The 25260-nt window shown below is 39.6% G+C and overlaps 1 protein-coding gene across 8 annotated transcripts in view; it reads right to left on the reverse strand.

The window, feature by feature from the left end:
- The window catches only part of PRRC2B (proline rich coiled-coil 2B), a 101768-nt gene that overhangs the window by 68326 nt on the left and 8182 nt on the right, over positions 1–25260 (reverse strand). For 7 of the 8 annotated variants that reach the window (XR_011923312.1, XR_011923313.1, XM_072430056.1 and 4 more), the window contains exons 2-6: positions 11431–11594; positions 10276–10453; positions 9213–9315; positions 8672–8744; positions 6535–6702 (exon numbers count right to left, since the gene is read on the reverse strand). Coding sequence is in view for 6 of the 8 variants with exons in the window: in XM_072430056.1 (XP_072286157.1) it covers positions 6535–6702; positions 8672–8744; positions 9213–9315; positions 10276–10453; positions 11431–11539 (631 nt within the window). In the remaining 2 variants the exon portion in view is untranslated. The remainder of the gene's footprint in view (positions 1–6534; positions 6703–8671; positions 8745–9212; positions 9316–10275; positions 10454–11430; positions 11595–25260) is intronic. The other variant, XM_072430055.1, reaches the window with a different exon arrangement.

Genomic DNA, 25260 nt, shown 5'->3' on the forward strand with positions numbered 1-25260 from the left:
CACCTTTTGTTAACCTCCACACTAAAATTTCATTACTATGGCAAACGCACTGCCTTTTTACACATTACTGCCTATTTCTAACCCTGGAAACACAACTTCTCTGGAATGGGGAGGTGTAGGAAACTGAAAATGTGTGGGGAACATCTGTGGCTAACCCCCCCCTAAAGTTTTATCACAATGGCATCATTAACACATAAACTCATGAAAATGAAACGGGTTTAGTTACTGGTGGGGTACAGTCATGTGTAACAGGGCAGCGTGTTTTGATGGGCAGACTTTATGTAATGATGCCATAGAGATGTAACTTTGTTCCCCACTTGCACCTATAATTCTGTTTACCTGCACCCCTCTGTTCTAGAAAAATTGGGGTTCAAGGTAGGGAAGTGGACAGTTTGATGGGCAGAGGATTTTATGTTCTAATGATGCCATGCTAATGAAATTTTAGGGGTTTATACATCTGTTCCCCACTTGCACCTACACTTTCAGTTTCCTGACCATCCCTATTCCGGATAAATTGGGATTCAAAGAACAGAAGCAGAAAGGACAGCATAATATTACAAATATATCTTGGTGAAAGGTAGGTAAAATATTTAGGGGCCCCCACCCCAATGCTTCTTGCTAGGTAAGTGGCCCCAGAGTTCCTTCATTTGCATTTTCTATTGTGGGCTCCTAGGTACACTTTCTTATAAAACAGCAAACCCAAATGTTCAATTTCCACAAGTTTTTAAACCCGTGATGCCCATATTTTGAAATTCTTGAAATTAAGAAAAAGAAATGTTAAGTTATTAGTAGCTATAAGAGTCTCCTGTGTACCCTAAAAAATTTAGGTAATTACAACCAACAATTCAGGAGATCTAGGGGATTGAACACAATGAGTTGTTAGGCTGCGGAATCTGACAAGCAAACTTTACACAAACAGATATTACACTGCAGGAGGATTTACAGGAAGTTTTTGTTTTTGGCAGTAATGAGGAGGGCACTGGCTGTCCTGCCCCCATCTGCAATCACATGCATGGTGCTCTTTTTGTTACCTAGGTATAGCGCTAGGAGGTGACATCTGAAGTTAGGCTGAATTCACATTGGCAGTAACCTTGCATTTGCTGCGTTTGCCCCTCACTTACCTCCCGCCAGGAACCACTGCTGCTTGAAAAACTGCTAGGCCTGAAAAGCCCAGCACTTACCGCCTGTTACCAATCCCAGGTGCCTAGCAGTTATCACCGGTTACCAATCCCAGGTGCCTAGCAGTTATCACCGGTTACCAATCCCAGGTGCCTAGCAGTTATCACCAGTTACCAATCCCAGGTGCCTAGCAGTTATCACCGGTTACCAATCCCAGGTGCCTAGGAGTTATCACCGGTTACCAATCCCAGGTGCCTAGCAGTTGCCAAGTAGTCACTCAGGAGGGGCATTTTTTTTTACTGCTATTGTGAACTAAGCCTAATTTGTTAGGCCACATTGATTACACTCTGAACCACACTGACACAATAGCAGGGGTTACTGGATAGCTATGGCATAAATAACTAGGAGCTCCAAATTTTTTCTGTGTCTAGCCCCGCAGACTTTTTTTTTTTACCACCCGGGTACAGTTCCCCCCACCTGGCTGAAAAAAATTTCTGGGGAGAACACTGTATTATATATGTAAATCTTGTGTTATCATGTCATTAGGCTCGGTAAAAGCACTATGTATTTATTATGATTGTAGATTTTCTTTCCCCAATGTATGTATTTTTTTTTAATTCTAAATAAAGTAAAATTTAATACATAAAAAAAGAAGCCATAAATAACAAGAAAAAGGCATTCCAAAAATATAAAAATGAAGGATATATTAATAGCAAAAAGATCAGATCTGAGCTTGTAAGCACACAGAGGATGTCACTGGGTTGGTAACTGTGGATAAAGAAAAGGCAGATTTACTAAACACTTTTTTTTAGCTCTGTGTACACAAAGGAAAATGGCTGCACTCAAGTCCAAATTCATAATAGAACAATAGTCACTGCCTTAAATAAATCACAATGGCTCAGAATTTATATTATTGCGAAACAGCTGGGAAAAAAAAGGGTTGACAAAGCCCCACGACCCGATGGGATTACATCCACGTGTCCTCAGAGCTGAGCTTGGTTATTTCAAAGCCATTTTTTCTAATTTTTAGAGACTCTTTAGTCACTGGCAAGGTACTGATGGATTGGCATAAGGCCAATACGGTTCCTATCTTCAAAAAGGGAGCACAGTCATTACCAGGTAAACTAAAGACCCGTTAGTTTAACGTTCATAGTTGGAAAGGTCCTAGAGAGCTAGAGAAGCTAGAGAAGCTAGGCTTCAAGAAAGACAGAAGTTGTCAAACAAATTTACTCTCTTTTTTATGAGGAAGTAGGTAAAAAGGTAGACAGTGGAGTAGCAGTTGATATAGTGTACTTGGACTTTGCTAAAGAATTTGACACTGTACCCCACAGACAGTGTATATGCAAGATATGGTCAATAGGTTTATAAAAGTCAATCTGTAAATGGATAGAAAACTGGCTTAAAGATCACATCCAGAGAGTTGTATTTAATGATTCATACTCTGAATGGTCCAAGGTTATTAGTGGTGTACCCCAGGGTTCAGTGTTGGGACCTTTACCGTTTAACATCTTTATAAATGATATAGAGTTTGGATTAAAAGTACAATTTCTGTGTTTGCAGATGACACCAAACTATGTAATGGAATTAAGTCCATATAGGATGTCTATAATCTACAAGCAGAACTGATGTACTGTTTGATTGGGCAGCCAAGTGGCAAATGACATTTAATATAGATAAATGTAAAGTTATGAACTTGGGGCTAACAACATGCATGCTTTAAACTGTCTAGGGGGGTTACATTTGGCGGAGACAGATATGGAAAAGGATCTGGGGTTCTGGTAGATCATAGACTTAATAACAGCATGCAATGCCAAGCTGCAATATCTAAAGCTAGCAAAGTACTTTCTTGTATTAAAAGAGGAATAGACTGCAGATATGGAGACAAAATCCTGCCCCTGTACAAAGCATTGGTCAGACCACATCAGGAATATGCAGTCCAGTTTTGGGCACCAGTTCACAAAAAGGACATTATAGAATTAGAGAGTCCAGATGAGGGCAACTAAACTAATAAAAGGAATGGAGGAGTTCAGCTTTGAGGAGAGATTAGCTGAACTGACTCTATTCTCCCTTGAGAAGAGGCGTTTAAGGGGGGATATGATCACATGTATAAATATAAAAAACGGTCCATATAAAAAACTCTCTTCCCCATTATTCACTTTGAGATAATTACAAAGAACAAGAGGGCACACTTTGTGTCTGGAGGAAAAGAAGTTTAGGCTTCACATAAGGAAGAGATTTTTCTTTGTAAGGTCTGTGAAAACATGGAATTGGCTCCCTCAGGAAGTAGTTTCAGCAACTACTATAGATTGCTTTAAGAAAAAGCTGGATGCTTTTCTGGAAGCACAGAATAAAACTGGGTATTAAGGCTTTAAAGTAAAAATAACAGTGACAGTTGATCCAGGGAACATGCGATTGCCTCATTGCATTCCACTGGACCAACTATGTCTTAAAGGGTTTTTTATCTGGGATATGTTTATTTCCCTAGTGGTTGAACTTGATAGACTTGTGTCTTTTTTTAACCCAACCTACTATGTAACTATGTAATACAAGTATAACCATTTTAGAAAAGTATAAGCTGGCTGGCTATGTTTGATTTTAAAAGTTGGAACTAATCTCTCCTATCCACAAAAGCCATCATCTTTTCCTTTTTTAGAATCTGTAGTTGCCATGGTGCTACATAAATGGCTAGCCAAGATGCTAGCCACCTGAAGCCTTGAAAAACTGATATACGTACACCGGCAACAATGACCATTATCCCTAAAAACATACCATGAATAAGGCATAAATTGAATACTTGCTAGCATGAGGCGCTTCCTTTTGAAAAAAACTCAATCAGTGGAAAATTTAAAGTATAACTAAACGTATAACAAAGTATAACCCAAGAATAAATATGTAATCTACTGCCTCTTAAATACTGTGGCCGCATTGGTTTGCCTTTTCTGGCAGGACAAAAAATACTTGTTGTCCATAGGAGAAAAAGCAGATTGTTACTTCATGTGAACAGCAGTGAAGGCAAAATCTATACCTAGATAGAGTGGATAAGTGTAGACCCTATGCACATAAGTGTGGTGTTCAAGAGGATTACCAGGTGAAAATATGGGGAAAAAGGCACATCTAAAGACAAGCAAACGTGCAAATAAATCGCTAAGACTACAAATAAGTATCAAAAAAAAAGATAAAACTGTAATAGGTACATATGATCCAATCATTGTCCCAATGTACTGAAGTCAAAGTGATATGACAGCCAAGCAACAAAGAAATTCTAGCCTGCAAAAATTTCTGCTGGCCTTTTGGATACACATGTAAAAACAAAGGGGAAAGAAAAAAAAACAAGGTACACAATGTTCATGTTATACATTACAGCAACCAAAGCTTTCTCTTTGGCAGCTCTGCAAAAAATAAAAAAATAAAACCCACAGATCATGCCTACTTTCACTCAAGGACCTGAACTACAGTAATTAAAAGGGTCCAAAAAGCCAAACCTTCATACCTAGGTCATCATCACCCACAACAATATAATCTGTTTAGCCAAAACCAGGCAGGGAAATTTCTTTACCTTTCTGTCCAGATAATGGTAATGGAGAGAATCTCTTCAAACTAGGGGAAAGCCACATATAGCTGTCATATGAAAAGGTTTCTCCAACAACCCTTTAGGTTGTAATGACAGACATAACATTTTGAGTTTCCTTATTATACTCTGTTCTGGTGAGAGAAGCAAAAAAAATGAAAGTAAAGAAGAAAGGGTCCCCCCCCCCTTGTCTAGACTGTTTGGAAGCAATTTTATTTCATTTCAAGAAAGGGTTTCCTTATATGGCTTATGTCAACCAGGAGATGTGAACTACAGAAGCTTGCATGACAGACTAACAATTTATTATGCTAATCAATAGATAGATTAGTATTGAATAGGAACAACCGTTACTGGCAGCATAGTCAGGTAGAAAACTTTGGAACAGGATCCTATACAAAAAAAGTACAGTGGTAACTTGGTAAAAGTCCGCTTTGGAATAAGTCCGACTTGGTAGAAGTCCTGTTTGGACACAAAAAATTTTGCTTGGAATACAACTTTTGTGCTAGAATTTGTATGAGTCAAAATGAGTCATAACACTGCTTGCTACCCTTATTTACCTCTCTCGAGACAAAGCCACAACTGCCCATGAGCGTCAGTACGCCAGTTGCTACCATTCAGTGAACAACCCGCGCTTTAACTCTCTGTGAATTACATAATATCTCCTCCTCCTCCCTTCTCAGCACCATCCTAGTAGGTATTCGACTCTTCTCAGAAAGATAAACTGAGGTTAAATTTTAATTTATTTCATCTAATTGCTTTTGTATTTAAGTATTTTAGTATTTGGCAGTGTTTAAATTATTTCATACAGCCCCATCAATGTATAATATGCCATAAACAATAGGATTTTTTTCATAGGAACGGATTAATCATTTTCCCTTTATTTCTTATGGGAAAAATGTGTTTGGAAAAAGTCCTGATTGATATAAATCCAAGATTCTGGAACGGTTTAAGGACTTATACCAAGGTACCACTGTATAGCGTAACGGTATTGACAACTTTAAAAATCCCTTTTCCTCTGAATTACAGGTATGCAGATAGGTAGGGTTTTACCTCTATTTTCTATCTGTATACCTGTAATGCGAGGGAAAGCGGATTTTCAAGGTTGTCAATACTGTTACGCTATACTTACCTTGTATATGGTTTAACTGTATTTACCATTGTTTTTAAATATAACTAGTTCAAAAAAAAAACAAACTTTTTTCGTTCTATTTATTTATTGATGTATCCAATATTTAGAGATTGGCTATTATAACTAACAACTATTGCTTAACCCATACCATACACTACATTTCCTTCTTGCTCTTTGGAACATGATTACAAGAATAATTTTCTGTATACTGTGGGGCCTAAAAAAAAAAAAATATTTGTGTGTATATTTGTATATATATGTGTGTATATGTGTAATATATGTGTGTATATTTGTGTGTATATATATATATATATATATATATATATATATATATATATATATATATATATATATATATATATATATATATATATATATATATATATATATATATATATATATAGAGTACTCTTTAATTGCTTTCATAATCTGGTAGAAAAATATGCAGACCAAATACATTTCTATATGATTATCTAACTTTAGTAGGGCTAGTAGAGCGAGAGATTCACAAGAAATTCAAGATGGAATTCAGGGTTTGGAGAGTTATGATGAAGTTCCAAAAAATAAGACTTCCCCTGAAAAATAAGCCCTAGTGCATTTTTTTGGACTAGAAGTAATATATGATACTGTCTTATTTTCAAACAGGGTACACATTGACAGCATCTAGTTTAACAAACTAAAATGTGAGGACAGACAATAAAACATTCAGAGCGGTTACCGGGAAGCAGGGCGAGGGGCTTACTCTGGGGGCGGAGGCTTGGTCCGGGCCCATACGACTGATCTAAGACACTCTTTTCTTTGCCAGCCTTGTCTTGCACGCCAGCTGCTTTCAGCGTTGGAAATTCCTCGGGAGAGAAGGACAACAGTCGGTTTGAGCCCCTTGAACCTGTAAAGACAAAATGGACCAATGAGGGAAGGAAGGGGAGGGGGCTGTACCTAAATTTTAAACTACAATTTCTCACCATGTAAGAGATTTCTTCAGGACAAAGAAACATTGCCACAAACTCCAAATGAAATGAATATCTTGGCAGAATAAACAACTTTGTACAGGATTCATTGGGGACTGAGGAATGCATGTGAGATTCTGACAAGTGGTGGTCTACGCAAAGTTCTTGCTAGATTGGGGATAGGAAAGTTTTTAGAATTGTAAAAATACAGGTAGTCCCCAGGTTAAGGACATCCAACATACTTGCATGAATTGCAGAAGAAATCTTTTGCTAAACATAGCTGAGGTTGTAGGTGATCTTAGTGATTGAGCTCTTTCTGCAGACTCTTGTAACTCTTTAATGTCCAAGACAAACGCTGCAGTTGTTTCTTTCTGCATATCAAAGCACAGCTTGCTCCAGAAGTTAATGAATGTCCAGGCTCCATACAGATTTTTTTTTGTTTGCTTTGTTTGTGATTAACTCACAGTGAGAATTTTATACAGTAACTGACACCATGTTGCTTAATAATATGTTGAGATAAACATCTGTCCTAACTGCATTAAAATAATAATATTTGCATACAAATTCAACTTGAGAACAAACCTGCAGTTCCTATCTCCTATTTAACCCGGGGACTACCTGTAAGGGTATTTACTTGGAAAACCACAACCAATAACAGTGCTTCAAAGATATCAGCTTTATGTTGGTAGGGTCAATTCCATGCTGTATCAGCAGGTGGCAACCCTAAGTGAACTTCAGTTTCAGCTCTCAGGAAACAGAAATGCTAGGTGATGGGGTTCTTTCAAAGTTACCACCCACATTGTTCTACAACCTAGATTTTCGGTCTTCCTAGAAATCACCTTTAACCCCCCCTGGCGTTCTAATTCTGTATGTTTTTTTTTTTTTTTTTACGCAAAAAGTGTTACATTGTTTTGCATGAAAATTTTACATTGTAGGCCCTTTCATTGTTAGGCATAACTGACCGAAATATGTCCAATAGTTAAAAAATTTAATAATAAACTTTAAACAAAAAAAATCTGTTAAAACAAGGGTATATATATATATATCTATCTATCTATCTATCAAAATTATTTGAATTTCCCGCTGCAACCTCCCGTCAGCATCGACGTCACTGGGGAAACCGCGGGAACGTCACTGCACCCGCTCGCTGAAGATCAGAGGAAGAAGACGCCGCCAGAGGATGAGATCTGTCTGGCAGGAAGCCGTGGGACAAGTGTGTGTTTTTTATTGTTTTTAGCTACCCCGGGTGTAGCTCAGGGTTACCGCTTTTTGCATGTTTTTTTTTACCCCGAGCCACGCTCAGAAATACTGCCAAGGGGTTAAATCTCCAGCTTCAGGCAGATATGATAGGAATAAAGTAGTAATGCATTTATTAAAATATATTTTATGTAAATGTAAGACTAATGAAAATTTAAACAGTTTCACTGGGTTTGACTTTCACAGTCCTGTACATATACACAGGATGATAAAAAAGGGGAAGCACTAGGAGCTGCAAGTAATATGCTAGGTAACAAACTGACAAAAGAAAGCAGAGGGATGATAACAGTAAAGCAGCCGTAGATGGATACTGTCTAGTCAATAGGCTGGTAGTTAAAATAAAACAGTGTAAAAAATAATCCTAATTACCTTGGTTTTAGGGTAATCAGGAATAAAGAAAGCCAATACTTTTTTTTGGGTTACCCCTAGTAGTTTCAACTTCTATATAGTATTTGTTTCTGTTTGTCATTAGCAGCCCTTAATGTACAGCACTGCATAAATAGTGTTGATTATATATATATATATATATATATATATATATATATATACACATACATACACACACACACACACACACACACACACACACAGTATATTAATAAAAGCATACACAAAATTACTAAACTTTCCACTGTTGGTCTTTCTACTTACCACCATCTTGTCCTGCTGGCTTTCTGTTCAGCTGAGCCCATGACTTTGGCCCACCTGGAACTAAAGTGATAGTCTGCAAAAAGAAAACATAACAAAGTTAAACTGCGGCTTTGCATGCACTATGAATACATTTTACATCCCCTGGTTAGGAGTGGTTTTGATATTTCAAGACTACCTAAATCTACAATTACACAGAACAGTTTTCTTATATACGCCAATCTCTTCCACAAAAAAAAAAAAAAAAATGTGGAGAAAAAGGTCTAGGGCTAAGGTATTGTTAATGTACATTCTCACTTTACAGCTAGCAGGAACACTGTGCAATGATGCTTGCTTTCAGATTGGGCTGTCACATGTAGACTTTCAGGGTCCCACCCTCTGTAAAGTCAGTTTGGTTCTTGGTCAATATGTCAAATCTAAGTGTGTTCACAGGCAGGATGTTTACCTCAACTTAACGGGATTCCTTGTATATAGTAATATTAAGAATAGGTTTTGTATTAAAAACAGCACAAGCCACTCTAAAGCTTAACTCCTTTCTACTTACTTCTGGACTGTTCACTGTGTTCAGCTTCTGTAAATTGGAGACAGACTTCTGCAAACCCTGCTGCGGCAGCAACTCCTGCTGCGGAGGAACTATTGCACTTGAACTAAACAACAAGAAGAGCAAACAGCAAAGTCAATGTGGTTACTTCAATACCAGTCCAGCAGTCTTGCAGTAAGCCCCTGAAGAGCAGAAAGTTACAGGGGAAAGTAGTTTGAGCTTATTTAAAGAAAACACTTTTTTTACACTTGCAAGATAAACCTAATATCAATTTTGGTATTAAATTATTTGATGAGCACAAAATATTTACAACTAGAAGTTTCTAAATACATTGTTAACATTCAGTCATTAAACGTTTTCCATCATACATGCCTTGGCCCTTGCTCTTAGGGAATGCTGCAAACTTTAAAGATGCGCACGGTGTGAACAATTATCTGTGTTGAAATTAAATTTTTAAAGTTCTAGATTTACATATGGATAGCTGGATTTGCACGCAAGAAGTGTGTTTTTTCTGAGAAGTTACACATAGGATATGCATTACCAATGTACTAGAAAGGATATGCAACAAAAAGTCCATCAAAATGCCCACAATTACCTAATTAAGGGGGCCTTGTAGCCCCTTCTTTGACTTTAGGTCACATAAGACTATTTAAAAAGTGGCACATTTGCCCTTTAAGAAACATCTTTATGTAATGCAGGTGACCTATACCTCTGCTTGACTTTTCAAACCATGATGACTAAAAGTACACATTATATAAAGAGGGAAAAAAAAAACTTTAATAATAAAGTTACCAACTTTGTGAATATATTCACTCATGACCACTACACCAGTGGCAGACAGAAGCATGTGCACTGGGCTGATGTGACTGGAAAAGTCTACCAATTGCCTTCAATACCCTTTAAGCACAGGGTAATGTTTTGATTGGATATTAACTACACAAGTAGTTGGCATAGGCAGTATTGTGAACACTGTGAAAGGCAACCCTATGATATTTATGACAAGTTTACGGTTTATGCACATAGCATTTTAGAATTGGACCAGAAAGCCAAAACTTTCAGTACTTACCTCTTTTGGTCTGGCTGTTCTTGTTTGTTTGCCCATCCTGTTCCGTCTTTGGGTACTATTATTATATTGGGGTCGTTTCCTTTGTTTTCTGATTTCAAGCTTGGCAGGTTCGCAGGAGGTGGCATACGCCGGGCAGCGGCAACTTTCCCAAGACTCTGCAAGCCATGTCTAGGTATAACTGGAAAAGAATAGATGCACAGTAAGTCATCAGCTAGACCAGGGGTCAGCAACCTTTACTATCAAAAGAGCCATTTTGCCCCCTCTTCCACTAAAGAAAAATAGTCTGGAGCCGCAAAACATAACACAGTTTATAAACTTTTAATATTTTTTTAATTTTACCTGTTTCATTTGTACACGCCCCGGGTAGATTTTTTTCATTAGAACACCGGATAGGGAATCCCCCTCCTCCGCAGTGTCTTGGGAGGAAGGGGATCCCCCATCAGAGATCTCCCCGCGGCAGCCGAAGAGAGCCACAACAAGGAGGCTGAAGAGCCGAATGCGGCTCCGGAGCCGCAGGTTGCAGACCCCTGAGCTAGACACATTTCCAATTTCCTGCAATTATAGGTGCCAAGCAAAAATATTAAAGCCACCTGCCTAGATTTATGTAAGCCCCCTCCCTCTTGTGTCCCTAAAACAGCTGTGAATCTTCAAGGCATTGACTCTGCAACAGCTCTGAGTGTGTCTTGTGTGCAAATGTAACTGACAGCAAGGTTTTACCAGGATGTTAAAAAAAATGATTCAATAGAGCGGACCTCCTGGTCCATGATCCAGTTCTGACATTCATGCAGGCATTCAGCAGTTGACAGGGGGTCAAGCATAGGCAATCTAACAGGTTTGTGGCCATTAGTTTATTCTCAGCAATGTGTACTACACTACCCCCTTGTAAGGAGATGGACAAAATGGGGCCAGCCAACCTTTTAAACAATTATATATTTGGGTTCTGCCTTCTGGCAATCCATAGTATACACATACTCAAGACGCTGAGAGGATTTCTGATTTAGGGCAAGCACAATTCACCTTACACAACTTTAAAATAAAAATGCTTTCATTAGTACAAAGGTGCAAGCTTCAGAAGCCCAGATTATCTACATTCTGATTTATGACCTACTATAAACACAACACACACTTTGGCAGAATTGATTAAAAAAATGCTACCTGTTCTGATTGCTTCTATTGACTTCCCTTTATACTCAAACAGGTTGAGAGACGAGTACTTGCTTTTCCCATCCTTTCCCTTGGATAACTGCCCCAAACGATCGGACATTGCGATGAAATGTCATCTAGTAGGGAAATTTTTTTCGGCACCTCTCCAGATCTGCCTGTATAGTAAAAAACAAACATTAGTTTCAAAATAGCATACAAGATGAATAATAAAAACACGCTGCATTCCAAGTACCTGTACTGCAGACAAAATTCATTAAACATTGGGTGTTGTCACTATTACAAGAAAACGTGGTAAATCTTCCAATAAGGACACCTGTTCAGATGACAAGTGACTAAAAGGCACCAATGACAACAACAAGCCTAAAGCACAACAAAAGGGAGACATCTGAACTGTCAAGCAGCATGACATGCAACAGAGCTGAGAATTACTCATACATAATTGTATTTGTTGAAAAATTGTAATGCCATAACAGACATCCAAACAATTACCTTTACGTAGGACAATAGTCCAGAAAAAAAGGTAAAGCGTACCTAAACTCAGAATTTTCACTTTACATAAATGTGTAGAGAACCCTTTTATGTAAAGTAAAAATTCAGTTGTTTTTTTTTAGGTACAACACCCTTTAAAAAAAAAAAAAAGTGCAGCACCGCCCCTTAATTCTCGGTTGCTTAGGCGGTTGAGAGTGAATGGGAGTGCAAAGCCTCCCGGGATGCTGACGTCAGGCTTGGACATGCATAGGAGGACATGAAGGAGCCTTTTTGCTCAAAGAGGAAAGTTTGCCGATCTCATCCATGTGCAGTGAGATCGACAAATTTTTTTTTATCCTACGCCGATCTAGCGCCTGGGTCGGGTGACGTAGAAGTAAGAACCCAGAAGGGAAGACAAAGATGGGGCACCCGGAGCGCCGGCTCGGGGATGGATGCCAAGACGATGGACACCCCCGGAATGATCGGACTGCCCTGCGGGATAGAAGGTAAGTGTGTTTTTGTTTTTGAGTTTTGAGAATAGTTCCTCTTTAAGGGAAATTCAACACGATCCCAGTTACAGGGACAATGAAGAATAAGATAACTATTACCATGATTCAAAATTTGGAATGGCAGTAAAACCCATAAAGAAGCATCAAGGCAAACAAAGATACAACAGTAAAAAGAACAAAAGAGCAGGGATAGCCAAATAATCACAAAATAAATCTTGTACCTCTCAGGTCACTTTAAAGGACACCAATGATCTTGTAATGATTGCAATCTGTAAGAGTGACATTCTTCCCACTGACCACTATGCTAATATACTGAGAGATTTATGTGAAGACCTGAAAACTATCTCAAGGTTTGCCCTATGTTAAAAAACATTGGGAAAGGCTGTTCTAAGAAGAAAACTGCCAACAAATTAAGACATGGCAAGGAGTCCTTTGAGGAGACTGTGGGCCCCGAAATACCGTTTCCAAAGCCTTCTGGAAAATTAGCTGCACCAAACAGTATTCTCCCCAGAATATTTTTAGGATGGATGGGAAGGAGCACTAGGCAAACAGTGGGGAGGTTTGCCCATCTAAACGGGAAAAACAGGGGAAAAAAAGGAATCTAAAGCAGCCTGGGGATGAGCCAGGGATATTAGAGGGTCCACACATTGTATCACTAGAAACACTAACTACTAATTAAAGAATAGTAACCAAAAGTTAGCTGCTGGAAGTAGAAGGTGATATTTTTGACTGCCCTACGGTTAATCAGCCATATACCATGTAACCTGAAGAAACAAGACTTTCCCGCAATTAACATTACCAGGCCTGCAAAAACAGGTATTATGGTTACCTTTCCAACAGCCTCCATAATGCACTTTGATTCCTCCAACTAGTTTGTAAAACCTAAATTCCAAATACATACTAAACTTTTGTACAAAAATCTCTGCTTCAGATCCCAACAGCCTGTAAAGAAACAAGCATTCCAGGAATGACAAACAGGTGGCCAGCTGCTGTTACAGAAAAATTTCCATTCTACAACCAAAATTCAGTGGTCAGTTGAACACAGAATGTAACTAGAAAGGTATCGATTTAAAGGCTTTGATAACCATGATTTACTTAGGAAGGGAATATTTTAGTTACAAAACAGAACACTTAAGGCCATAATCTCCCAGATTGCTGCACTCCACACTACCATAAACTAGAACAGTGTTTTTTAACCTTTTTTGAACCACAGCACATTTTTTACATTGAAATAATCCTGGGGCACACCACAAAACAATCTATTTAAGAAAATCTATTTAAAAAAAAGTTATTTGTGTTACGCATAACAATTAAATGAAAAACTACTACTAATTGCTGATGTTTTAGGAGGTACAGAGTGTTCATCCCAATGCCTTTACAATTTTGTAAGGCCTAGGTTAAAAGAAAATATGCTGCCAGCGCAGCTACTTTTTCTAGTCTGTTCTCTAGATGGAACTCCAGCAGCCCAAACTTTTGAGGCAGCAAACGCAGGTCCCGTATTCCCAATTCTAGCAAATCATAAGGTTCATTGTGTGGGTTTACATACCTTCATTTTTTGAAATTCTATGAACGATAAATGTTTATACAAGGTATTGGTAATGGTGTTTGCACTGTCACTTTGCCAATGCAGCGATTCTATCACCACTACTATGTGTGTATTCTTAAATGTTTTTTTTTTTTTTTTTACTTTTTTATGTGGTTGTAGTTTGTAATTAAAAAAAATAAAATAAAAAATAAACTACCCCACCCCCGGCCACCCATGCTTTCCACCATAGTGGGGATATTCCATCTGTACATAAACCCTTGCTCCTCTTCCTTGTTTTGATGCCCATTTTTGAGGGTGGGGGCCAAGCATACTTCCCAGGCAATGCAGCACTATTGACCCTGCATTCAATGGTATGACATCGATGTGTGGAATCAGACAAATATGTTTGGGTTTGGGGTCCCTTGGCATAAACAAGCCAAGTAGTTCCAGCTTTAAAGCAGTGGTCGCCAATCTTTTCGGTTCTGCAGACAACTAAAATTACCGGCTCCTGACTGCGCATGCGTGGGGACCCGGGTGTCAATCAAAGGGGGAGAAACCTCCCCTGTAGTGACGTCATCATGACATAACCCTGCCCACTCTCCCATCCCAGATCTGAGCCTAAGATGGGAGAGTGGGCAGGTTGTGTCCAGGGACACAGCCCGCCCGCTTCCCTGAGCCTGGGATCTGTACGGGGGACTTGGTCCGAGGCTCTGGCCGAGAAAATTTTAGTGGTCTGCGGCCCTGGCCGGTGCCCCCCCAGAGCTGGGTCAGAAGGACCCCGCAGGTTAAGTAAAATCATAGAAGTTACACATAAGCATTTGATAGAAGTAATTGTTAATAAGGCAAATGTAAGCCAAATAGAAAGGAGAGAATCTGTTCTTTTCTTTCTTAATTAGCTTTAGAACCATACAGTCAATATGTTCAGTGGCAGTCTGGAGTTTCTCTTTAGGAAAACAGTTACTACCAGTAATCTAGATCAGTGTCTGTTCACATTTTATCTGGCTGGTCTTTATTTTACTAAGATCAAAAGACACATGAATTGAAGTTAGAAATAAAGAGCATGTGTCTACCTCCAGCAGTTGCCAAGTAATAAACATGAAATACATTTTATTCTGCAGTTTTACAAAAGAAATGTAACAGTGGTTTGTGAAATATATTGGATGAGAACAATGAACACTCAGAGGAGAGCACATAAACCATTTTTATGGAAAACATACATAAGGGAAGAACACAATTCATCTTGTGTTGCATGTACTCTTTCTCTTGCTGTCAGACATCTTTAACTACTTCATTCACAGATGATACACAGTTGTTGTTATAGCTGTAAGATTGTAATCTTCATGAGTTCCATCATTCAGCGTTAGAATTATGAACAGCAGAGACTTTTTCTCCACCATCTACCACTGTGTTTTATGTTGTATGTCCCACAGACCATCTTTCTTTAAATGGCTACAAAGCTATAGTCCTTAGTGTAACAGTGATGGTTTACTTTGGATACTTGTAAGTAACAACTACTCATTATCTAAATGTTGTTTAAATCAGCGATTGCCAAATGGTGGTTTGCGAGATGATTTTGATGGTACATGGCTCTGGCCATTGCCCTCCCCCCAGCGGGGTCAGGAGAAGGCGCACCGGCCAGAGCCGCGGACTATGTCTCCCGTACGGATTGTAGGCTCAGGGGGGTGGGCAGGTTGTGTCTCTGGACCGGTGCCCCCCCAGAGCTGGGTCAGAAGGACCCCGCAGGCGGGGCGCACCGGCCAGGGCCGCAGACCACTAAAGTTTTCTTGCGGACCTCAGTTGTTGACCGCTGCTTTAAAGGACAGCGATAAAATATTCACATGAACTACCTACTAGAACAAGCTAACTGAATGTTAAACAGGCTCAGCCTCTAATCAGGTAATTCAACTGCTGCTTGTGGGATGAGACAGAACTTCAATAACCTTAAGGCTGTTCTAACAGACACATATCAGTGCCGCCCTTTACCCATTAAGAAAGTAACACCATGCACCAACACTCAACCGAGACTAGCCTAAATCTCACCAAATAAAAAACCAAGCTCAATTCTTACACTGTACACACGTTAGATGATTCTCATCTGATTGTCATTTCAGGGCTAGTATCGGAAGAGAATCTGACATGTGTACAGTGGCCGCCCAATGTCAATCATGCATCCATCCTGGCAGGTTCACAAACGATTGAGCGGAGTGAGCGCTGTGGAGTGACACTCGCTCATTCTCCCCCCTTTATAGAGCAGAACGGAGCTGTATGTACAGTGCTCATTCATGCATCTTTCCGTCTTTTGATGTTGTAAAGGATTGTGAAGGATCCTTTCCAACCACAAAAGTCTAACGTGTGTATGCAACCTAGTACATAATACACCAAAATCCTACTGGATTTTCTGCAGTGCCTAGGCAAGATAAAAATTCAAATAGACAGGCCAACCTCATCAAGCAAAAAAGCTGGCCTCCTCAGAGAATTGCACTGTAACTAGGTAACCAATTTAGTGATTTGGCACCAAGAGAATGGAGAATTGTCACCAGGTCACAAGACCCTTGTTTACTTCATGCCAGTAATTGAATGACTGGGGAGGTACATAAAAGAACAAAAAATAAATAATTGGCAGCTAGAAGTCAGGAAGTTTTTAGTTAAAATGGGGCAAAAATGTAGTGAGCCCCCCTTCCCCAAAATGTACATATTTCCAGCTCTTAACCCCCCCCCCCCCCCCCCCGCCATTCTGTCATGTGGGTATCCAGGTCAATTTCCCTGTTTCTGGTACCTGTTGCAGGTGATGGGAGATTTTTGCTACCTGGAGCAACTTCTTTTTTCAAGGAAAGTGGGACAAAGGTTTGAACGCCTATCAGATCTTCTCTGCTTTTAACAATTCTAACAATGTAATTTTTACCACAGCAATATCAAAATTAACTCCTACAATCAGTTTAAAGATCCACTGATGTCTGAACATGCCATGACCTTCTGGCAACAAAAAACCCAGCTTGTCTGGTTCTAACCCCAGAAATTTATTTAAACCGGGTGGGAAGAAATTGTAGATGGTTGGCAGCCCCAATTTTTTAGGAGCCACCCAAAAAACAGCCTGGTGGTTACTGAAAAGTGGCGGGTGGGGTGCCCGGCTAAAAGGGTCTGTTGAGAATGTCTGCCTTGAATACTTTCTAAATTGCTTAACCAAAATGAGTAAAATGCTCAGGTGTTAACCACACAACTCATGTCTGCGGCATGCTTGTTTCAGAAATATGGCCTTGCAAGTCACAAGTTGGGCTTTAATACAAGGTTCTCTATATTGAGGTGATCCAACCCTCCTAATACCACTCACTATTGCCTCCTTTGCATCAATGGCAAGGTTCAACTTTATCATTTGCATAAGAGTTCCCTGGGATTTGGAGCTTATGGAATGCTATGAACATAACGCAAGTTTTTGTCATGCCACCAGTCCAAGTTATACAAAAATTTCACTAAACGCACTCAGATATTACAGTATTTTTTGTATTAAACACAGATCACATCCCGTACAGGATTAGCCACAAAGATTTGTGGAGTGTCTCACTACTGGCTGTGTGCAAACTACAAATTACTGTCCAGTACTACCACGAAGGAAAAATATTGATTTATTTATGCATAAAAATCAATAGAATAGTAAAAAAAAAATCCAGGCTCACCAGCTAGGCAAGTGAAATGATGGGTATTATGCTCCGTGTCCTAGTACAGACATCTTCGGGTCCTGACAGGCAACACCACTAGAATAGGCAGCCTAAACAGATTTCAAGGGGAACTTATAAACTGGATGAAACACTCCCCTTCTGTCTATACACTGTTGAAGTAATATCCAAATACCAAGTTGTTTCTAATTGATCGCCATTCATTTATTTTATTATTATTTTTAACTCAATTGCAATTGGCAATCTGACCAGTGTTCTACGGCATTACAAAAATAAAATAAACCTCCGTATCAGGGGGTAACAGGGACCCAACAAGAAGATTTTTTTTTTTTTTTTTTTACACAAACCTTTACAGTAATATGTCCACCTTCAGAAGGCCACTTCAGCCAGCAAGATTTTTTTTCTTTATCTATGATGCTACATTAGAGTAGCAGGCTACAATTCCACACATGTAGCCAGTTTATGCAGAGGATTTTCTGTGCCAGCTGATAGTTCCTAAGCTACATACACGCTTTCAACGGTTCTCGCCTGATTATCAGCTCAGGGCTGATATCAGACGAGAATCTGAAGTGTGTACAGCACGCCTCATTCATCCTCCTGGTGGATCCACAGACAATGAACGATCCTAATGCAAGTGAAGGGGAGAGCGTGCAGCTTCGTCGCTCTCCCCCTCCCCTCTCCATTGAGCAGAATGGTGCTGTATGTATGTATGTAAGATCTTTTCCAAGGACTATATTTGCAACTGTGTATGCGGCTTTAGAAGTGTATGCTCTAAAAGACCAACTTGCATCTACAAGATTCTTGCTACACATTGTATCCAGGCAACCAGCTCTATCCCTGAACCAACACCATCCCTCCCCAATCCATTATATACTGGAGGAGATGGGGAAAGGGATGGGTACAGCTCTGGTCTACACACACACACACAAGGAAAAAACAATTCCAAATGCACTACACTCACACATTACAGCTCAGGTAAAGTAAGGGGAGCTATTTAGTTATTTCCTTAAAGAAAACTTACCAAAAGTAATAAGCTATCACACTGATGTGTATACTTTTTTTTTTTTGCTGGGTAGGGGGGATTTAACGATTCTACTTCACCACTGAATGCTTAGCATCTACCACAGTCATTACCTGCATCACCCCCCCTGGCCCCCCCCTGCCCCCGCCCCCCACAAGAAGCCTCAGACTAAAGCTAGGTACACACTTCCAATAATTATTGTTGGAAAATGAAAGATTACGACCGATCAACGATTATGCACGATTATACTTGAACAATCATATTGTGCACAATTCTGAACATGCTGTAAGGATACGATCGTTCAAATATAATCCACCAATAGTGTACACAGGCTAGATACAATCGTTTGAACAATGCAGTGAGTGACATGTGAAGGAGAAAGTGTATTGCAGAAATATGCACAATCACTGAACAACTGTACACACGATAGATAGTGAACGATTGTCAGCCAATCAGATCTGCCGTGACGGTCATTCATTTCCAACGACAATCCTCGTTCATCGGCGTCGTTGGTCACCTTTTTCGTGAACGTTTTTCGGCCGATCGGTTGTTCGTTTACAACAATAATTATTGGAAGTGTGTACGCAGCTTAAGAGAAGGGAGGCATTCTAAAGCATGAAGTAGGGAGAAACCAGCATTCTAAACAGCTAGAAATGTCAGATAATGCAGACTGCAGGATTGTTTCTAATTCTACAAAAGCTAAAGAAAAATGTTTTACCCAGAGATACACTTTCAGGACTTTTTTTTCTCATATTGATGAATGAGCTGAAGTAAAGTCCCCTCTTTCCAAGCTCCCAAAATCATCCACTAACCATTCCATGGCGTTTTAACATTTGCTCAATTCGGTTGGAAAGAGTTCAGAAATTCTGCTACAATAATATTTGTCCAGCATTGTGATGATCTTGCACAGAAGCTGGCCTTTGGAATTGGAAACTTGCTAATTTTTTGTATTTTGTCCTCCCAAATGCATCAAAAGCTAGACGGTCTAATACTTCCCACAAACTTAGCAGACGTTTGAATGGAAACAGCTGATGGGACAACTTAGCATGAGACGCTACATGAAGCACCCTGAAACTGCAAATCAACCACCTCTCTTTAAACACACGACTAAAAATGATAAAACTCCCTCATCAACGTCTCCCATGGTTTCCAGCCCATTTGAAAGATATTATTAGCCTGTAAATTAGGGTTTCTCTGAAAAAGAATTGGGGGGGGGTTCAGGTCAGAGGTTCTAATCTTTGGATGCTTGGATGAGGTTACAGGCTTAGCTTGAGTTTACGTAGAGATATTGAGATGACACCACAATGTTGGGGAATTACCATACAAACACTATTCAAGTGGCCGACAAGTCAATCACCATAACGAAGCAGGCCTGGGACACTTTGTCAGATTATGTCAACAGCCCCAAAAATAAAGGCTGCCGCAGAAATATACTTCCAATTCACTAACTCCAGCATTCCCAAACATTACTGGTCAATGAGACCAGTTAAAGTAGTAATAAACCTGCGAATCACACCTGTGCCCGTTCTTACACAGGGCCATCTTCTGCTTTTTGTTTCTTATCCTGTAGACAAATTCTGGTCATCTTGATTGAAGTTCATTAATTTACAGCACGTGCAGGGGAATCTGGTATTGCCAGGTATCCAGTGCATGTGCAGCTCAGCTTTTTGCTAGATAAATGGGAATTTAGATTGGGGAGATTATTGCAGAAGGGACATCATCTGTCCCTTTCTGCAATAATGACCATGGATCATAGATTTTTAAAAGCGGAACTTTAGTTCCTTAAGTGGGCAGTCAAGTTTTACCAATTTCAGCTGGGAATTTCTATTCAATGGAACTGTACTGTGCAGTGTGGGTGACAGTAACCATATTTCTTAATGAGAAACTTTTAATGAGAAGTTTGTGATAACATTTGCACATGTGTACCTAGCCTTAATCTTCCCTTTAAGTCAACACAACACAGAAAGGAATGGAAAATAAAAATAGCAACAAAGTTGCAGCACGTTGTTTCCTGTTGCATGATGTGAAGGCAGACTATCAAGCTACCTACATGCCTCAAAATTTTTACAGATAGCCAAAAAGATCACTGCTGTCAATTAAACTGACCTGAGAGACACAAACTATTCATTGCTCAAGGAAACCCTAACAACTTTGAAAGAACCCTGGGGTTCCACTAAATGAGTGGGGGGGGAGAGAAGAAGGGAAATATCTTTAAGCCGGAAAATAAGGCAAGTTCTATCAGACTTGATGCATATTTTACTGTACCATTTAGTAAGCTGAAGGCATGAAGTGAAATCAGAGTAAGCATATTTAATACAAGAAAGGAGCCTGCATACAATTGTGCAAGACTAAGAATGAGGCTGGAATTTAACTTAAATGCTTGTCAAAACACAGGGGCCAAAATTCTCATACTATAGCCTACTAGTCCATAGATACGGCTGCTGTATTTGACTAAGGCCCCCTCCACCCCACCTTTTATTATCACCATCATGCAAGCAAAGCACCTTGTCCCATACACACTGTGCTGTATATCTAAAGAAAAGCACTGCTGTCACTCCAGCACAGAGCTCACTATGCCTACTCTTTCTAAAACAGAGAAATGTTTTAGGACCCCTATTTTCACATAGTAATCCTGAAAATACAACTTACCTCCCAGAGTAGATATGCTCACTCTACCTCCTACCTACCTGTCTATAGAGGTCACTACTTTCGTAATCAAAAACAGGGACTTCAAGCATATTTGTCTTTGTCCAAGTCCATAAACTTGGAAGTGAGATTACACAAGGGGACATATTGTATACTTTCATTACAGCTCGCAGGAAGCAACAGACAAGAACACTGCACTTTTCACAAGAACACCAGGCTTTTTCTTTCCTGAAATGGTTTTAGCCCGAAAATAAAATGAATGCAGCCACCAAATCTGGGTCTGGCAATCTACAGTATCCAGTTTTTGGTTCATGCAGTTAGCTATGCTTTAGATTGTTTTGCAGATTTCTTTTGAGGAAAGAAGTGAAATTTTTTCTTTACATTCCTATTTGTGAGCTGATTAGTAAATTCCAGATGTCCGGTCAACAGGGGGAAGGGGAGCAAAAGTCACTTATGAGCAAAATCAATAAAGAAACCTTCATCTTGCAATGAAAGCTTAGACATTTAAAAGTCAGAAAAAGACATCCTGGCCAGATTGGTTAATAAAGCCCAAAACTTTTTATTTATAAGATTAGATGTCTAGTACTGCTCTCTATACATTTAAAAAAAAGTTTAGTTTCCCCCGCCCCCCAGCATCTTTCAGTGACCACCTGGATGTTTTGGGGTGCTTACTGGAAATTTGGGTCACGATTTAGGAGCTGCCACCCAGCTACAGCTTTTTCCCACCCAGCTTAAATTTCCTGAGGAATATACAGAGTTCAGAGGTCATGTGATTAAGTTACTTTGTTTAAATACCAGAAAGCATTTATAAAGCCAAGCGTTTTTTTTCGAAACATTAAGGGTCACAACCCTTGTCAAGTTTCTTTTCTGCAAATCTGTTGAGTTTAGGATTTTCCTAAACAGGAAGTATGAGGAATTCTCCAAATCATGTCTCATTCCAGGGAATATTTACTTCTTATTTCATCATATATTCTGTTTAAAGGGCACCCCTCACCCATGTGATGGGCACGTATAGGGAAAAAAATGGGTCCTCTGCAGTCACCTCTCTGCCCTTTTACCAGTGTAGTCAGTATGTCTAGTCAGTGGTCTAGTATGTACGAAAAAAAGCAGAAGCAGCAGAATGTTTTGCAGTTTGTCACATTTTATTCATCTCACCCCTTACCCATCCAGAGCAAAAATGGAAAATAACCACCGTGCAGTACACTCAGGGCACCAGTTTTTCCAAACAGTCACAGCATGTGCCAAACAGGCCCAAAGCAATAAATATTGCAGCCTCGGGGCTAGGCTGTGACAAATTGGCACACTGAGTAACCAAAGTGGTACATTACTGGGAACAAAATAACAGAAAATGTTTGCTCTCCTCTACTAAAAAATCCAGAATTGCATACAATGCCCTGACAGCTCGACATCCCCTTACTATTATCCAGCGCTATACATGATTCTCCCACTAGGCAACTCCTTATAGAAATCAGCCAAATACATTCGCTTGTGCTAAAGAATTGAGGCAAACCTAAAACCTAATTCATAAACATCTTACTATATGCTAAGTTTGTCTTTCACACAGTTTAGCCACTGTCAATTCTGGGAGCACAATAAATCTCACACCTCAGCTCTTCCTGCATTAGGTCTGCGTTCATTTAGGCACACCATCACTAAAGGAGGTAAACCCTTTGGAGGAATGAATTACTGAATTGCTTTGTGATTCCCTCTGAGTTCAAGTTTAGCAAAGGTCTGTGCAAATTAAGACACTGACAGCAGAACAGTAAACTTCATGGGCATACCATTTTCCAGCTCATAGTACTGCCTCTCACACTCTGTTATCAGCACAGATATTACTACACTAACCACCCTAGGATTTTCCCACAAGTGAAGCTATAGCTAAATGATTGATAAAAAAGGAAGCAAATAGCTTATAGAGGAAAAACAAACAAGAAATTAGGTGGGCAAATGATGTAATACTAGTTACATGGTGATTTTGTTGCTGCCATGTGTTTATCATTCAAGAGATATACCTTCACTTTCTGTCCTGTAGGTAAAACAGGAAGCTTGAGGGAAGTCTATAAATCACATCTCATTCTAGGTATTCCTCTAACCAAATATACTATGTCCAGATTCACCCACCTTATGATCATAGGAAAATAATGGGTATTCTACAGTGATACTAGTTACACATTTATTAATACAGATATAAATCTAGAGTCAAAACTGCCCTGAAATTCTCTGAGGAATCTTATTTCTACAAAAAATGCAGTCTAATCACTTAGGGGGCAATTATTATCTATACAGGTGAACTTGATGGCTTGTGGAAATCAGTCTCCATTGCCCTGTGAACTAACCATAGAGAAATCAGTGATTCCATCTGTACAAACAACAAAAATAAACCAGATTCCCAAGAAGCAAGAAAACCACAGAGCTAATTTACCTGTTCGTACCGGTGTAAAATTACTTTCTCTCCTCTAGATACAACAGCTAACCAGGGCCAGTAGGTCTGTAATATGGAGCAAGAATTTCCTTCTTTCTTACAAGTAGAAAATCAGTAAAGAAAAGGATGCCCAGGCTCAGCACTATCTAGAGGAATAAATTAATCTTGGTCGCTCTTACCAACCCAGGAGAGGATATAGAGTGGAACCCTGGACTAGAGACATTTGATAATTTTTTTTGTGGTGGGATTGAAATCCACTTTTTTTTTCTGAATGAGATAGGAGAATATCACCACCACAACACACTTATAAAAAGGGTCATTTAACTCAAGAACCTATTTCCATATTCGTCATGCAGACATTTTATTACTTTGAATCAACGACACAGAATTTGAAGACATCTGACCTTCTCTGAATGTTCTCATCCATATATTTGTACCGAGTCAGACTCTAAAGGCTCATCCACACCACTGTACTGAGATAATGTGCATGCTACTAAAACACACAGTTCTCCCCAGAGGGTTTTAGCCGGTTGCTCCGCCCAGCTGCTCTGAATACCCCGCCCACCTCTCCTCGGCAGCTCTCATCCTGTGCACGGATCTCAGTGAGGCTGCTCTGTGCCATCTATGCTCTGCTGTCATCCGTTCAGAGGATTGCTGCCAATGAGAAGTGAGCACACACAGTTCAGCCTTCATGTGAAGGAGACACAGGCAGCCCCGCCCCCATCTCATAGCACAAGCTCGGATTTCTATTTAAAAAAAAAATAAATAAATCTGCCGGTGAAAATTATCCACTGCTAGAGCTGCGAGTGATGTCCGCATGTGGTTCTGCATTCTCACAGCTCTGTGTACAAACCTCCATATCTCCTAAACTGTATGTCACAATGACCTGTATTTTTCAGGGTGTACAGGGGACCCTCATAGATACTAGTTAGTAAAATTTCAGCCCCCCAGCTTTAACGAATTTTAAGATATGGGGGTCACAAATGTAAAAAGTTATGAAAACGGAACTTTGGGGTTGCTGTTTCAGAGGAAAGTGCAACTAGGAGTCCCAAATTGGGGACCCCGGGGCCACTAACATAGCAAGGAGCATTGGGGTGAGCCCCTAAATATATACCTACCTGTCACAAATCTATACCTATGAAACTACTATCTGCTTCTCTTCTTTGAACCCCAATTTCTTTGAGATGGGGGGTACAAAACTGAAAATATAGGTGCAAGTGGCGGGCACATTCTCCCCTTACAATCTCATTACTACAGCATCATTAGAGCAAAAAAAAATCTCAGCCAATCAAAATGGGCCTCCCTGCCGTTACACATTCCTGTTCACTTATCTAACATTCTGAACTTCAATTGGGTAATGGGGAGGTGTAAGAAACCAAAAAATATAGGTACAAGTAGGGAACATCTGTGACTAACATCCCCTAAAACTTCATCACTATGGCATCATTGGAAAATGAACTCTGCCCACTAAATTTTAATGAAGGTTACAGTTATGTGTAACAAGTAAGTACATTTTTATGTTGTATTGATGCCATGGTGATGAAAGGTGATAGCCACAC

The sequence above is a fragment of the Pyxicephalus adspersus genome, chromosome Z (genome assembly GCF_032062135.1).
Source record: "Pyxicephalus adspersus chromosome Z, UCB_Pads_2.0, whole genome shotgun sequence".
In the NCBI taxonomy this organism is placed as follows: Eukaryota; Metazoa; Chordata; class Amphibia; order Anura; family Pyxicephalidae; genus Pyxicephalus; species Pyxicephalus adspersus.